A 12,868-nucleotide genomic window follows, 5' to 3' on the forward strand; every position below is an offset into this window, starting at 1 on the left:
TTATTCTTTTGGACCACCATCTTCAGCTACTGAGGCAGCACTCCTGTATTCTATATATTCCACAGCTCCATATAACACAATCCCCACCACTACTACACACATTAATATGTAGAGTTTAATATAGACACATAAAAATGAGCTGTACCCAAAGGCAATGGCAAATCCAAGAGATTCCCAAAGTGAAAAATTGGCAAAGGCTGCTTCTTTGTTCTTTTCAAACAATATGCCATATAAAGCTGCAGAAGAAAACAAACAGAAATAAACTTGATGTACAGTTTTGTACTTATTGATTTATGACATTGACATTTATCTCTGATAATGAATGAAAGGAGATAGAAAACATGGCTTCATGGATGGATGTCTCTTTTCAACATAACTGTGTTGCTGCGACAAATTTGGAGCTTATTATCACAGCTGACTCTGTTTTGAAAATGTTATTTTGCTGGCTGTTGTGCTGATCCTCTGCTTCTAATGCTGTGAGTCACTGATTCAGAGTGAGTATGCAGAATAGGAGTTCTGACTTTATTCTCCACTGAGTGCATGTTTGTTTGCAGTGTGTGATGCAGGTACTACTAAAACCAAAATGTCAGCATGAGAGCCAAGTAACTGGCATTTTTTTTAAATAACAGTTTCTATCTTGCTCTCAGTTGAGGTAACCTTTAAAATGTAATTATTCCACACCCCAGAGTTCTTTGCAAACTACTAAGAGTAGTTTACAGAGTAATATTGTCTAATTTACTGTCTACCAACAATGACCTGCTTATTCCGGCATACAGTTTTTAATAATCTGTTTAGTGAAATCAATCTCCTTAAAGAGAGACAAACAGCAAAACTGTGATGTTTTTTGGAGTGATAGTATAATGCAGATCCCATAAAATATCTTTTTATAGCATCTTATCTAGATAAAGCTCACATGCAGCAGTTCAGACACTGCTTATCCTGGTTGCTACTGACTATTTTCAAGTGCTATACACTTATTCCAGGAACTACTTATGTTGGAGTGATTTGGTTTGTCACAGTTGATTTGGGCTCCGCTGCTATAGAATAGCAGGTGTTGGGTGCAAAGGATTTGTCAGCCACAAGTGTCAAGTAGTTAATCTGGATGCTGGTGTTTAACGTCTGCATAGGTGTACCACTGTCTGTCAGTAGTTTGACAACTACGCTTTAAATTTAAGATGTGAATTTAGATGTCAGGAAAGGGTTACTGTTAAAGGGTGATGTTATGGTGAGGCATAGGGTTGCTGGATACCATCATGGTATCGATTACAGCTATCCAAATGACCAATGGTTAAGCGCTGCTAAAAATGTTGTGGTATAGCCTAAGTGGTGTACTGGTGCCCACATGACCCATGCCAAATATAAGTCACATTGGGCTTAGGAGCAGGTACAGTTTCTAGAAAGAGAAAAAAAAAAGTGTCCGATTCAAGATCTGTTAATTTTTTTTTTTCTGCTGGAAAAAAAAACATATAATCTATTATTAATTTCTGAGCTGCTGCAGCTGCCTGTTGTGAGTCCCTGGTGTCCAGTCACAATAAGTGCTGTAATCTGTAGTCTCATGTGCGGAAATAGACACACAGACAAATGTCTGCTGTGTTATTCTATTAAATGTACATGGACCTGTATGCTGGATCTTACACTATTGCACTATGTATGTAGATTTGTACTTGTGTTCAGTAGTCATGGAGGCAGCTTAACTGAAACTGGGGTTATTTAGAGTATTCACCAGTCTCTCTATATATGCAGTGCCTTCTCTTCAGGTTCCTGGCCAGGGTATAACAAGAACCAAAGACCCACAACCATATACTGTAGATAATCTTATGCATTAAACAAACATAACAGCGCTATTGATAGGCCAGAACTATGAACACCACAGTACTTGTGTTGGTGGATCTTGTGGCTGTGCACGAACTATCATATTCCCCAGGGGTGCAGCTAAGGTTTTGGTGGCCCCAAGCAGTCCATAAATTGAGGCACCCATCCATGAAAGAAGTGTTGCGCTTTGTGTGCTGTGGTGAGAAAATGGGTAGCCCCACCACAAAACAAAGTGGCGCACTTTGTGCGACGTGGCAAAAATGGGCGTGGCCAAACCATGATGTGAGAGGAGCCAAATACTAGCAGTTTCTAGGCTAAATTGCACCCAGGGCGAGGGCATACAATGCACCCCCTCACACATGTAGGCATGTATAGGTGCCCCCGGTATAGGTTAGATAGGTAGATGCCCTCAGTATAGATTAGATAGGTAGGTGCAAACAGTATAGGTTAGATAGGTAGATGCCCACAGTATAGGTTAGATAGGTAGGCAGTATACTGGCAGTAGGTGCGGTAGATGAAGGTGCAGCGCTGCTGTCCCCTTTGGATACAGTCTATCTGGCAGGTGAGGGTGGCGGTGACAAGAAACCATTCCACAGGCTCCCCACTCAGTAAATTACACCCCTCCCCACACACACACAAGGTAAGTTCCACCCCCATCCATAGAGTATGTTATCAGGTCGCCCCCCCCCCCACACACAGTAGATAGCAACCCTTCACCCCCCCCCCCCCACACACACACGCACGCACACACACACAGTAAATAGCACCCCTTCACACCCACCCCCCACACACACAGTAAATAGCACCCCTCTCCCCCCACACACATACACACATAATAAGTTACAGGAATTAGCACCCTTCATCCCCTTCACCCCCCCCCCCACCCCACCCCGTAAGTTACACACACACACACCCCACATAGCAACAGTAATGGCACCTCTTCACACCGCCCCACACACACACACATGCAGTAACTACATCCCTTTATTCCCCCAACACACGCAGACTTGCTCAATTAAAAACTTAGGGGAGACGCACTTTCTCATCAGCCGCTCTGTCTTCACTATACTTCCGGCAGCGCTGAAGCGTCACTGTTTACACTGCAACAGAACACAGAAGTCAGCTAGTTGCTGCAAGTAGTACAGTGGCCCGGCTTCTGTGCTCTGTTACCATGGCAACAGTGACGCTCAGCTGCGCCTGGCCGGGAACTACCAGGGAGAGCAGTGGTGGGGACAGTGTATGTGGGCATGGTGGAGGTGCTGGATTGGGCATTTGTGAAGGGGAAATTAAATGGGGGCCCCGGGGTTCTGCAAATTAAAACACAGCCAGGATTGCCGCCCCCCCCCCCCCCCCCTTGGCTACGGACTGCTACGGGCCCCATAGCAACCATATGGTTGCTATAGCTATACCTACGCCGCTGCGTACTCCCTCCTGCTGCCAGCAGCAGAGCGAGGCCCCCTTTGTGTGAGGCCCCAAGCGTGGGGCATGGCTCGTCTGTATGCTGGCGGCGCCCCTGATATTCCCCACTGATCTGCAAACACTGAGTTGGACTACAGGCTAGTGATAAGTAATTTCACAGGGTAAACAATTCTGGTGTTTAAAACAGAACTATTACTGACTAGATTCAACGTTTAAGTACACAAAAGTTTAAAGTGACACTGAAGCAAAAAACAACAACAACAACTTATGATATAATGAATTGTATATGTCTAGTACAGATAATTAATGGAACATCATTAGCAAAGGAAAGAGTCTCATATTTTTATTTTCAGTTGTATAGCTTTTTTTTTTTAATAACATTGCAGGATTCTGTCATATTTGCAATTACAAACCACACACTGTATTTCAAACTATGAAACAGAGCAGAGCTAATGACCATTTGAACTCCCCTGCAGTAAAACCTTATCTGAAGCTGTGTCTTTGATTTATCAGAAAATAGGTCTGCAACCCAAGTTTGGCCAAAGGGTACAGAGTAGCTCTTTTTCAGCTCTGAAGTTTCTTAACTCTTCCTCTACTGAAAACAATATGGGACTCTGTTCTTTGCTACTAATGTTCTATTTATTAACTGTACTGCATATACAAATCATTATATCATAACTTTATTTTCACTTCAGATTCCCTTTAAAGGTGTTCTGTGGCAGTAACTAAAAACAAAAAGTGTCACTTCCCTGGGGCTTCTTACCTCCCCCTGCAGAAATCCTATCCTGCGGGTGACCGTCCAATTATTCGTCTAACTGCGGCTGTGTGGCCATGGCCATGCACATCCTCGCTCCCGCTCGTGTCTCCAGTAGCTTACTGCACATGGGCAGTACCAAGTTTTCTTGTACTGCTCCTGCACAGTAAGCTCCCGGAGATGCGAGCAGGAGTGAGGACGCGTGTGGCGACGGCTGCGCAGCCGCATTGCCATTTGTCTAGTTAGACGAATAATTGGACGGTGACCCGCTGTGGGCAACAGAGGTTTCTTCAGTGACGGCATAGAAAAGGATATCTGCAGGGGACCATTAGAAGCCCCAGATAAGTGACACTTTTTGTTTTTAGATACCGTCACAGAACCCCTATAAGTCAAATATTTTATATGACGAAATGTCACATTCTTAATGCAACTCCCTCTGCCCACCTTTATTTCCTCTAGCTTTTGGAGCTGCTCGATACCCCAAAGAAAGGAAGGGGGAGAGAGGTGCAAATGCAACCAGCTTGGGAGCACCATCAGTTCCATTATTGTACCCCTTAAACAATTGTACTCTGCCAAGATTTCTGATGTTAAGAAAAAAAGTAGCAAATGATTTTCGTGCGATGTTTATACCAGATCATTGTCAAGTCACTGAATATATATATATATATATATATATATATATATATATATATATATATATATATATATACATACAGTGGGTTGCAAAAGTATTTGGCCCCCTTGAAGTTTTTCACATTTTGTCACAGTACTGCCACAAACATGCATCAATTTTATTGGAATTCCACGTGAAAGACCAATACAAAGTGGTGTACACGTGAGAAGTGGATCGAAAATCATACATGATTCCAAACATTTTTTACAAATAAATAACTGCAAAGTGGGTGTGTGTAATTATTCATCCCCCTGAATCAATACTTTGTAGAACCACCTTTTGCTGCAATTACAGCTGCCAGTCTTTTAGGGTATGTCTCTACCAGCTTTGCACATCTAGAGACTGAAATCCTTGCCCATTCTTCTTTGCAAAACAGCTCCAGCTCAGTCAGATTAGATGGACAGCGTTTGTGAACAGCAGTTTTCAGATCATGCCACATATTCTCGATTGGATTCAGATCTGGACTTTGACTGGGCCATTCTAACCCATAGATATGTTTTGTTTTAAACCATTCCATTGTTGCCCTGGCTTTATGTTTAGGGTCATTGTCCTGCTGGAAGGTGAACCTCCGCCCCAGTCTCAAGTCTTTTGCAGTCTCCAAAAGGTTTTCTTCCAAGATTGCCCTGTATTTGGCTCCATCCATCTTCCCATCAACTCTGACCAGCTTCCCTGTCCCTGCTGAAGAGATGCACCCCCCGAACATGATGCTGCCACCACCATATTTGACAGTGGGGATGGTGTGTTCAGAGTGATGTGCAGTGTTAGTTTTCTGCCACACATAGCGTTTTGCATTTTGGCCAAAAAGTTCCATTTTGGTCTCATCTGACCAGAGCACCTTCTTCTACATGGTTGCTGTGTCCCCCACATGGCTTGTGGCAAACTGCAAACGGGACTTCTTATGCTTTCTGTTAACAATGGCTTTCTTCTTGCCACTCTTCCATAAAGGCCAACTTTGTACAGTGCATAACTAATAGTTGTCCTATGGACAGAGTCTCCCACCTGAGCTGTAGATATCTGCAGCTCGTCCAGAGTCACCATGGGCCTCTTGACTGCATTTCTGATCAGCGCTCTCCTTGTTCGGCCTATGAGTTTAGGTGGATGGCCTTGTCTTGGTAGGTTTACAGTTGTGCCATACTCCTTCCATTTCTGAATGATCGCTTGAACAGTGCTCCTTGGGATGTTCAAGGCTTTAGAAATCTTTTTGTAGCCTAAGCCTGATTTGAATTTCTCAATCACTTGATCCTTGACCTGTCTTGGACCTGTCTTGAGTGTTCTTTGGACTTCACGGTGTTGTTGCTCCCAATATTCTCTTAGACAACCTCTGAGGCCCTCACAGAGCAGCTGTATTTGAACTGACATTAGATTACACACAGGTTCACTCTATTTAGTCATTAGCACTTATCAGGCAATGTCTATAGGCAACTGACTGCACTCAGATCAAAGGGGGCCGAATAATTATGCACACACCACTTTGCAGTTATTTATTTGTAAAAACGTTTTGAATCAGTTATGATTTTCGTTCCACTTCTCATGTGTACACCACTTTGTGTTGGTCTGTCATGTGGAATTCCAATAAAATTGATTCATGTTTGTGGCAGTAATATGACAAAATGTGGAAAACTTCAAGGGGGCCAAATACTTTTGCAACCCACTGTTTGTGTGTGTATATATATATATATATATATATATATATATATATATATACACATTGCCAGGTCACTGAATATATATATATATATATATATATATATATATATATATATATATATATATATATATATACAGTATCTCACAAAAGTGAGTACACTACACTGAATAGATTATCAGTTTAGTCAGTGTTGCTGATATTGTGGTGAAACCCCTCCCACAGAGTGATGTCATGAGCATGGTCCTTACGGTTTGCTGTGGGAAATAGCAGTTTTTTCTAACCATCAAACAAGCAATATCTCTCTGTGTGCATAGAACTCTCAGAAAGGAACATTCCACACAGATCACCTGGCAGACCTAAAGATGTCGCCACCAGTGATAAATTTCAGAATGTAAATCAGGGTTTTGGTTTTTTTTTGTAAACAAAAGAGAAGAACTATTTGGGCAAACACTAACTAAAAAATGTATAAATGAATATTGTACACAAAAGGCAATTTGAATAATTATGTCATTTTCACCAAAGTTCCTCTTTAATGGCGGTGTGTGTTATTATGATGGGACAGCAAATTTACAGTGTTATGCAAACTGTACACTGACTACATTGTGTTATAGTGTTATATCTTCAGTGTTGTCCCATGAAAACATATAATAAAGTATTTACAAAAATGTTGCTGGACACAGGTGGTACTTACAGCTTAGTAGAGTCTGCCACACAGCGTCTGCAATTCCCCACAGGCCAGACATGACAAAAAATATAGCAAAGTTGCCAACTGCAGGTTTCCATATCAAGAAGCCAATGATACAGCCAATGTTTATAGCAGCTCCTGATAACATTTTACAAAGAAAGGTAGAATAAGCATAATATAAAACAAGAATTTCTATAATTCTATACTGCAGTACTGCTTTTACCATGATCAACCTATAGACTCTTTGAGATTTGTTCCTTTGTTACTCATTTAGCCAATTTCACTAAAGGTTAAACAAGCTTTTTCATATCATTTTCTCAACAATGTATATGGCAGCCTCTGTTTGGGAGCTGCTGTTCTCCGTGCTGCATAACTCCTCTTGATTTTGTGTAACATCAACAGTTGTGCTGCTGCAGCAGCTGTGTAATAAAAGAAGACGCCATCTGCTTCTTCAATGCCAGCTGTCTATGCACAGGGACTCAGGACATTTCCCATTATTTTTCATAATGCCTAGCACAATTCCTCTAACATACAGTGCTGGCAACCAGTAATTCTTACTTTCTACTCATGGAGTCTTCCAAAGCACCAAACCTGCATCCCAGGAGTAATAACATAGCGTAACTTCATTAGCTGGATAGTGTACTGGTTCAGGGCTCTGCCTTTGACATGGGATACCAGGGTTCAAATCCTGGCTAGGGTCAGTACCTATTCAGTAAGAAGTCCTTGGGCAAGGCTTCCTAACACTGCACGGTGGCCCCTTGAGCCCCTTAGTGGCTGCAGCTCTTGAGCACTTTAAATCAACAGGAGAAAAGTGCTATACAAATGTTAGGATTATTATTGATGGGGTCTACTGCCAGATCTGGCTGAATGCCTTTCTACAATTCAGATGCCTCTGTGGATAACCTGTAAAGGATTGCCTCACAAACATGTCAGGAAGTGAAAAAAGAAATCGCTCAGCAAAAGCACTTTTCTAAGTGCAAAGTGCAGGGAAAATCACTTTAACCTCCTTAGCGGTAACCCCGTGCTGGAAACGGGGTAAGCCGCCGCGGAGGATTCCTCAGGCCCTGCTGGGCCGATTTGCATAATTTTTTGTTTCAAACACGCAGCTAGCACTTTGCTAGCTGCGTGTTTGTTGCGCCGCTACCCGCCGCGATACAGGCCCCCCCCCCCCGCATACCCCTTGCGCAGCCTGGCCAATCGCTGCCAGGCTGCGCTATGGGGTGGATCGGGATTCCCTGTGACGTCACAACGTCGGCAACGTCGATGATGTCACTCCGTTCGTCGCCATGGCGACGGGGAAACCACTCAAGGAAATCCCGTTCAGAACGGGATTTCCTTATGGGCAAGCGGCGCCGGTGGCGATTGGTAAATACGGGGGGACTCCGCAGGGAGGGGGGAAGCATGTAGCTAGCGCTAGGCTAGCTACATGCTTAAAAAAAAAAAAAAAGGTGAAAAAAATCCTCCCGCGGCCGCGCAGCCGCACTTATCATACCGCCAGGGAGGTTAAAAAAGCTCAATAAATCGCTTAGTGCTTGCGATAGCGCTGGCGATTTATAATGTGAACAAGGCCTTTGTGTTATTCTCAGTTAAAATATGCAAGCAAAACTTAGTGACCTGGGTTATTTTGTATAGCCTGTAGTCTATGACTAATATGTTAAGACTACTGTCTTAACCACTTAAAGAGAAACTCCAGCCTAGGCAAACATACTGTCTTTAAGTTACATTAGTTATGTTAATTAAAATAGATAGGTAATATAATCTCTTACCCACCCTGTTTTGAAAGAACAGGCAAATGTTTGATTTCATGATGGCAGCCATCTTTTTGGTTGAAAGGAGGTGACAGGGAGCATGAGACACAGTTCCCAACTGTCCTGTGTGCTGATCACCCTTCCCAGTTGCTAGACAACGTGAATAACAACATAGGAAATCCCATCATGCTTTGCACAGCATCTGGGAAGAAACACCCGGCAGTTTTCTTTGACGGGTAGAGCTTAGCTAAAAATGCAGCTAAAAATTATGCTTTGGTAAGAAAAACAAAGTTCTGATGCTGTGAAACTGTTAAAGAAACACTTAGCCTTAAAGGAGTTGTCAGGGAAATTATAATAAAATAAACGCTACTTACCGGGGGCTTCCTCCAGCCCCAAGCTCCCAGGACCTCCCTCGCCGCAGCTCTGCCCGCAGCCGTTTGCCGGAGCTCCGACCAGGTCCCCGGCGATGACGTCAGAGCGACCCGGAGGTCGCTCTGTACTGCGCCTGCGCGATCGGCGCTGTCAATCACCGCCACGTGGGCCGGAGCGGACTGCCCAGACACTTTTTTCCATTCAGACCACTGCAGCTTAAACGGTTTATTGCTCGGTCATACAACCTACTATCTAAATGAATTTTACCTCCTTTTCTTGTCACTAATACAGCTTTCTTTTGGTGCTATTTGATTGCTGCTGTGATTTTTAGTTTTTATTATATTCATCAAAAAATACATGAATTTTGTCAAAAAAATTGATTTTTTTTTTTACTTTCTGTGCTGACATTTTTCAAATAAAGTAAAATTTCTATATCATTTTTTTGTCTAAATTTTTTGTGCTACATGTCTTTGATCAATAAATAGACACTTATTGGATTTTTTGTTTGTTTGGGTAAAAGTTATAGCGTTTACAAATTATGGTGCAAAAAGTGAATTTCCCCAGTTTCAAGCATCTCTGACTTTTCTGAGCACCTGTCATGTTTCATCAGGTGCTAGAATTCCAGGATAGTATAAAACCCCCCTAAATGACCCCATTTTGGAAAGAAGACATCCCAAAAGTATTCACTAAGAGGCATGGTGAGTTTATAGAAGATTTTATTTTTTGTCACAAGTTAGCAGAAAATGACAGACTAGTGCCTACCTGCAAAAGAGTGCAAGCCCCACTTGTGGGGTCGAATACACACCGAGCATACACATGACCTGTCTACCACTGGAGGATGTTGGTTTCCTGTAACAGCTTGCATGTAGTGCTGCTCATTTCCTTGCTATGTACTAATTTAATTCGTTTTTGGTCAGCTGCTCCCACTTAACAGCCATGCTTTTGGTGTATATGCAGAGCTTCTGTTTGGGTTCAAGGTGCGTTTGTAGTTCCTGGGGGGGCTCAGCGCATCTCTGATTGGAGGCCATTCGGAGGCGGTCTGGTGTTGCACTGATCCACCTTTTGTGCAATTTTCGATTTGTAAAAATTATATACTTACTATGTGTGTGTTAATGATTTGTAAAAAAAACAAAACAAAAACAAAAGTGCAATTGTGTGTTTTTAGTATGTTGTGATAAAAATTCATGATTGTAATGGTTATCGAATGATTTGACTCAAATCTTACCTGTTGAAACTAGGATCTATCCAATCTATACATATTTCCCCCCAAAATCCCTAGTCATTATCAAGATTAGCATCTTGCTTGGGAGATGGGGTTATGAGGTAAAATAAAAATAGACCTTATTTCTTAACCTATACGATCATTTGATCAAAAACTTTGGGTGTGTTTGATTGAAATGGTCCTTTCTTTTACTAGTAAACTTTCTGCTGAGCAACACATTCTGTAACTCTCCTACACTGGTTGATAAATCATACATCTTATTTAACATGTTTTATAGGCCATCATATCCTTTACCGTATATGCTAACCATTCTTTCTCCATATATTATTTTTCTTCCTTATCACTTCTACTTTTATATTTCTTATTAAAAGAGAAAAAAACATGTGACATACTTACCAAGTAGGAACAATGGAACCCTTCCAGTATACTGAGTAAGTTTCCCAAAGATTGCTGCACATATAGAGTTGGTGACTCCAAAGCAGATAATGACAAAGCCTACATATTTTAGGCCCAGTATGCAGGTTACATAAGACTGAGAAAAAAAGATATTAGAATATTTCAGCTATTTTTCCTACAATTCTGTGCCATGGCACATCAATACTTCAAAATGTGTTATGTTAATGAGGAGAGCTCTGAAAGCAACAAGAGCCTTCTTCCCAAACCCCCACTTATTATTTCTGCGGACTCCACCAATATTTGCATAGCTTAGTGATCTTGGCAATACTATCCCATGTTTTCTTATAAGTTCTTTATCTTATTATACAGAAGAGCATGCTCATCTACAGTAGGAAGAACATGCTTATCTACAATAAAAAATAGATATTACATGCTACATTAGTTCATAAGTGTTAGTTATTCTAATCAAACATAAAACAAAGTGAAATAAGGGTGGCTGTTCTAAATAATGAAGCCACATCCAAGGCTAAAAAGGAGTTCCTACATTGGCCATCCAATGCAAACAATATTATTAGTAGGAGTAATGCTGAAAACTTCCTGTACTTGCTTCTAGCTGCATTAAAAATGTTGGCCACATTACCCCTTCTATGGACTAAGAGCATTTCCACGCGCTCTCCTGTACTGTTCAGGATGACTTCTCCCCAGTCACGCACTCTCTGCATTGACTTAATCAAAAGGGAGAATGAGTGGCAAGTCAGCTATGCACCATCCCACAAAGCACTAGATGGAAGCCTGCTCCAGGCTCACCCATTCGGCAAACAAGAACACTGGGAGGAAAAATAAGTGTCCATAACTTGTCCTAGAAGGAATGCAGAAAAGAGGAAATTAATGTCTGCCTGCACTACGGTGAGGTGTTACAAGTTCAATGCGGCGAGACCCACAACGTTGGGTTCAGTGGCCTTAGATTAGCCCCAGAAGAAGCGATATGCCCAAAAAAGCCATTATGCTTTTTGTGCCCTGCACCTGCCACCTGTACATTTTTTACCCACAATGGCATTTCTGAATTTTCTGCAACACTGATGTTTGATTGACCATTTGCATGTAACCCCAATAAATTTCTGCAGTGCTGACCACCCATTCTTTTCTGCCCTAGAAGGTGCTTTGAGAGACAAATGGATGTTGCCATAGTTTAGCACCAAACCTCTCAAAATGAGCAGGAAGTGGTCATGTCACCAACGTTTTCAGGGAAGAGGAAAGGTAAGCTCAGGCATTTTTCAGTGTTGCTACTACTACCTATCTTTATTTGCAGAGTTTGAGGGAGCAGTGAGCCTTTTCATTATCTGTGATTTGGAATTAAAATGTACTGATCAGCATAAAGTAGCATAAAATATTTTATGGTAGTGGTGAAAGTTTTTCAGTTCAATTTCTAAGCTTCTATGGTATAAAATGACTATAGTTTATAATATCATGCTGATTTTGTATGTATTTATTTCACTAAGAAATACTACTGGCCAAATGCTAATAATTTTTGGACAAATCAGCAGACAGTTTTGGATCCCTGTATTAGGGGACACCATATTACATTGTTTGCTATAGGTATAGTTTATTTATTTAGACATTCTTAAAATTATAAAGAAACGGGGTGATCAAGAGCCATGGATGTTTGGCAATTTTTTAATTTACTCTTTTGATATATACCAGCATATGTACACTATTTTATAATCGCTGGGCGCACTGATGTGGTGAATAATTGTGTTTACAATGTTGATGAGATGGTACTGAGCATTGTATGTACATGTTGTTGTTGCAAGCAAAGGAGATGACATCATTCTTTGATCACAGTTTGGGGTGGGGTATATGGGATTAATGATGTATATATTAGTTTATAGCATTAAGTTTGATTGTAACCACACGCCTTGAGAAAGGGGGACCCCCCGAAACAATTGTCGGCTATTCTTGTGGATATGTCAGCTCAATAAAAGGAGCGTGATTATTTTTGAATTTCTGGAGTGCTGGTATACTTGAATACAGACTTTGCTTAGTGGTTTTCCCATACCACAATACCAAGCACCCAACTGCAAATGGTGTGCCCAGCCACAACTTCCCAAAAAATTGTATTTTATAATTGCAACTAGAGAT

The 12,868-nt window shown here is 41.5% G+C and overlaps 1 protein-coding gene across 1 annotated transcript in view; it reads right to left on the minus strand.

Annotated features, from left to right (window-relative positions):
• LOC137570823 (protein unc-93 homolog A-like) overlaps nucleotides 1–12,868 on the minus strand; it is a 52,585-nt gene continuing 39,717 nt past the window's right edge. The window contains exons 6-8 of the mRNA XM_068279532.1: nucleotides 10,730–10,865; nucleotides 6,998–7,129; nucleotides 1–236 (exon numbers count right to left, since the gene is read on the minus strand). Coding sequence (XP_068135633.1) covers nucleotides 1–236; nucleotides 6,998–7,129; nucleotides 10,730–10,865 — 504 coding nt within the window. The remainder of the gene's footprint in view (nucleotides 237–6,997; nucleotides 7,130–10,729; nucleotides 10,866–12,868) is intronic.

Source organism: Hyperolius riggenbachi, chromosome 4 (genome assembly GCF_040937935.1).
Source record: "Hyperolius riggenbachi isolate aHypRig1 chromosome 4, aHypRig1.pri, whole genome shotgun sequence".
Taxonomy (NCBI): domain Eukaryota; kingdom Metazoa; phylum Chordata; class Amphibia; order Anura; family Hyperoliidae; genus Hyperolius; species Hyperolius riggenbachi.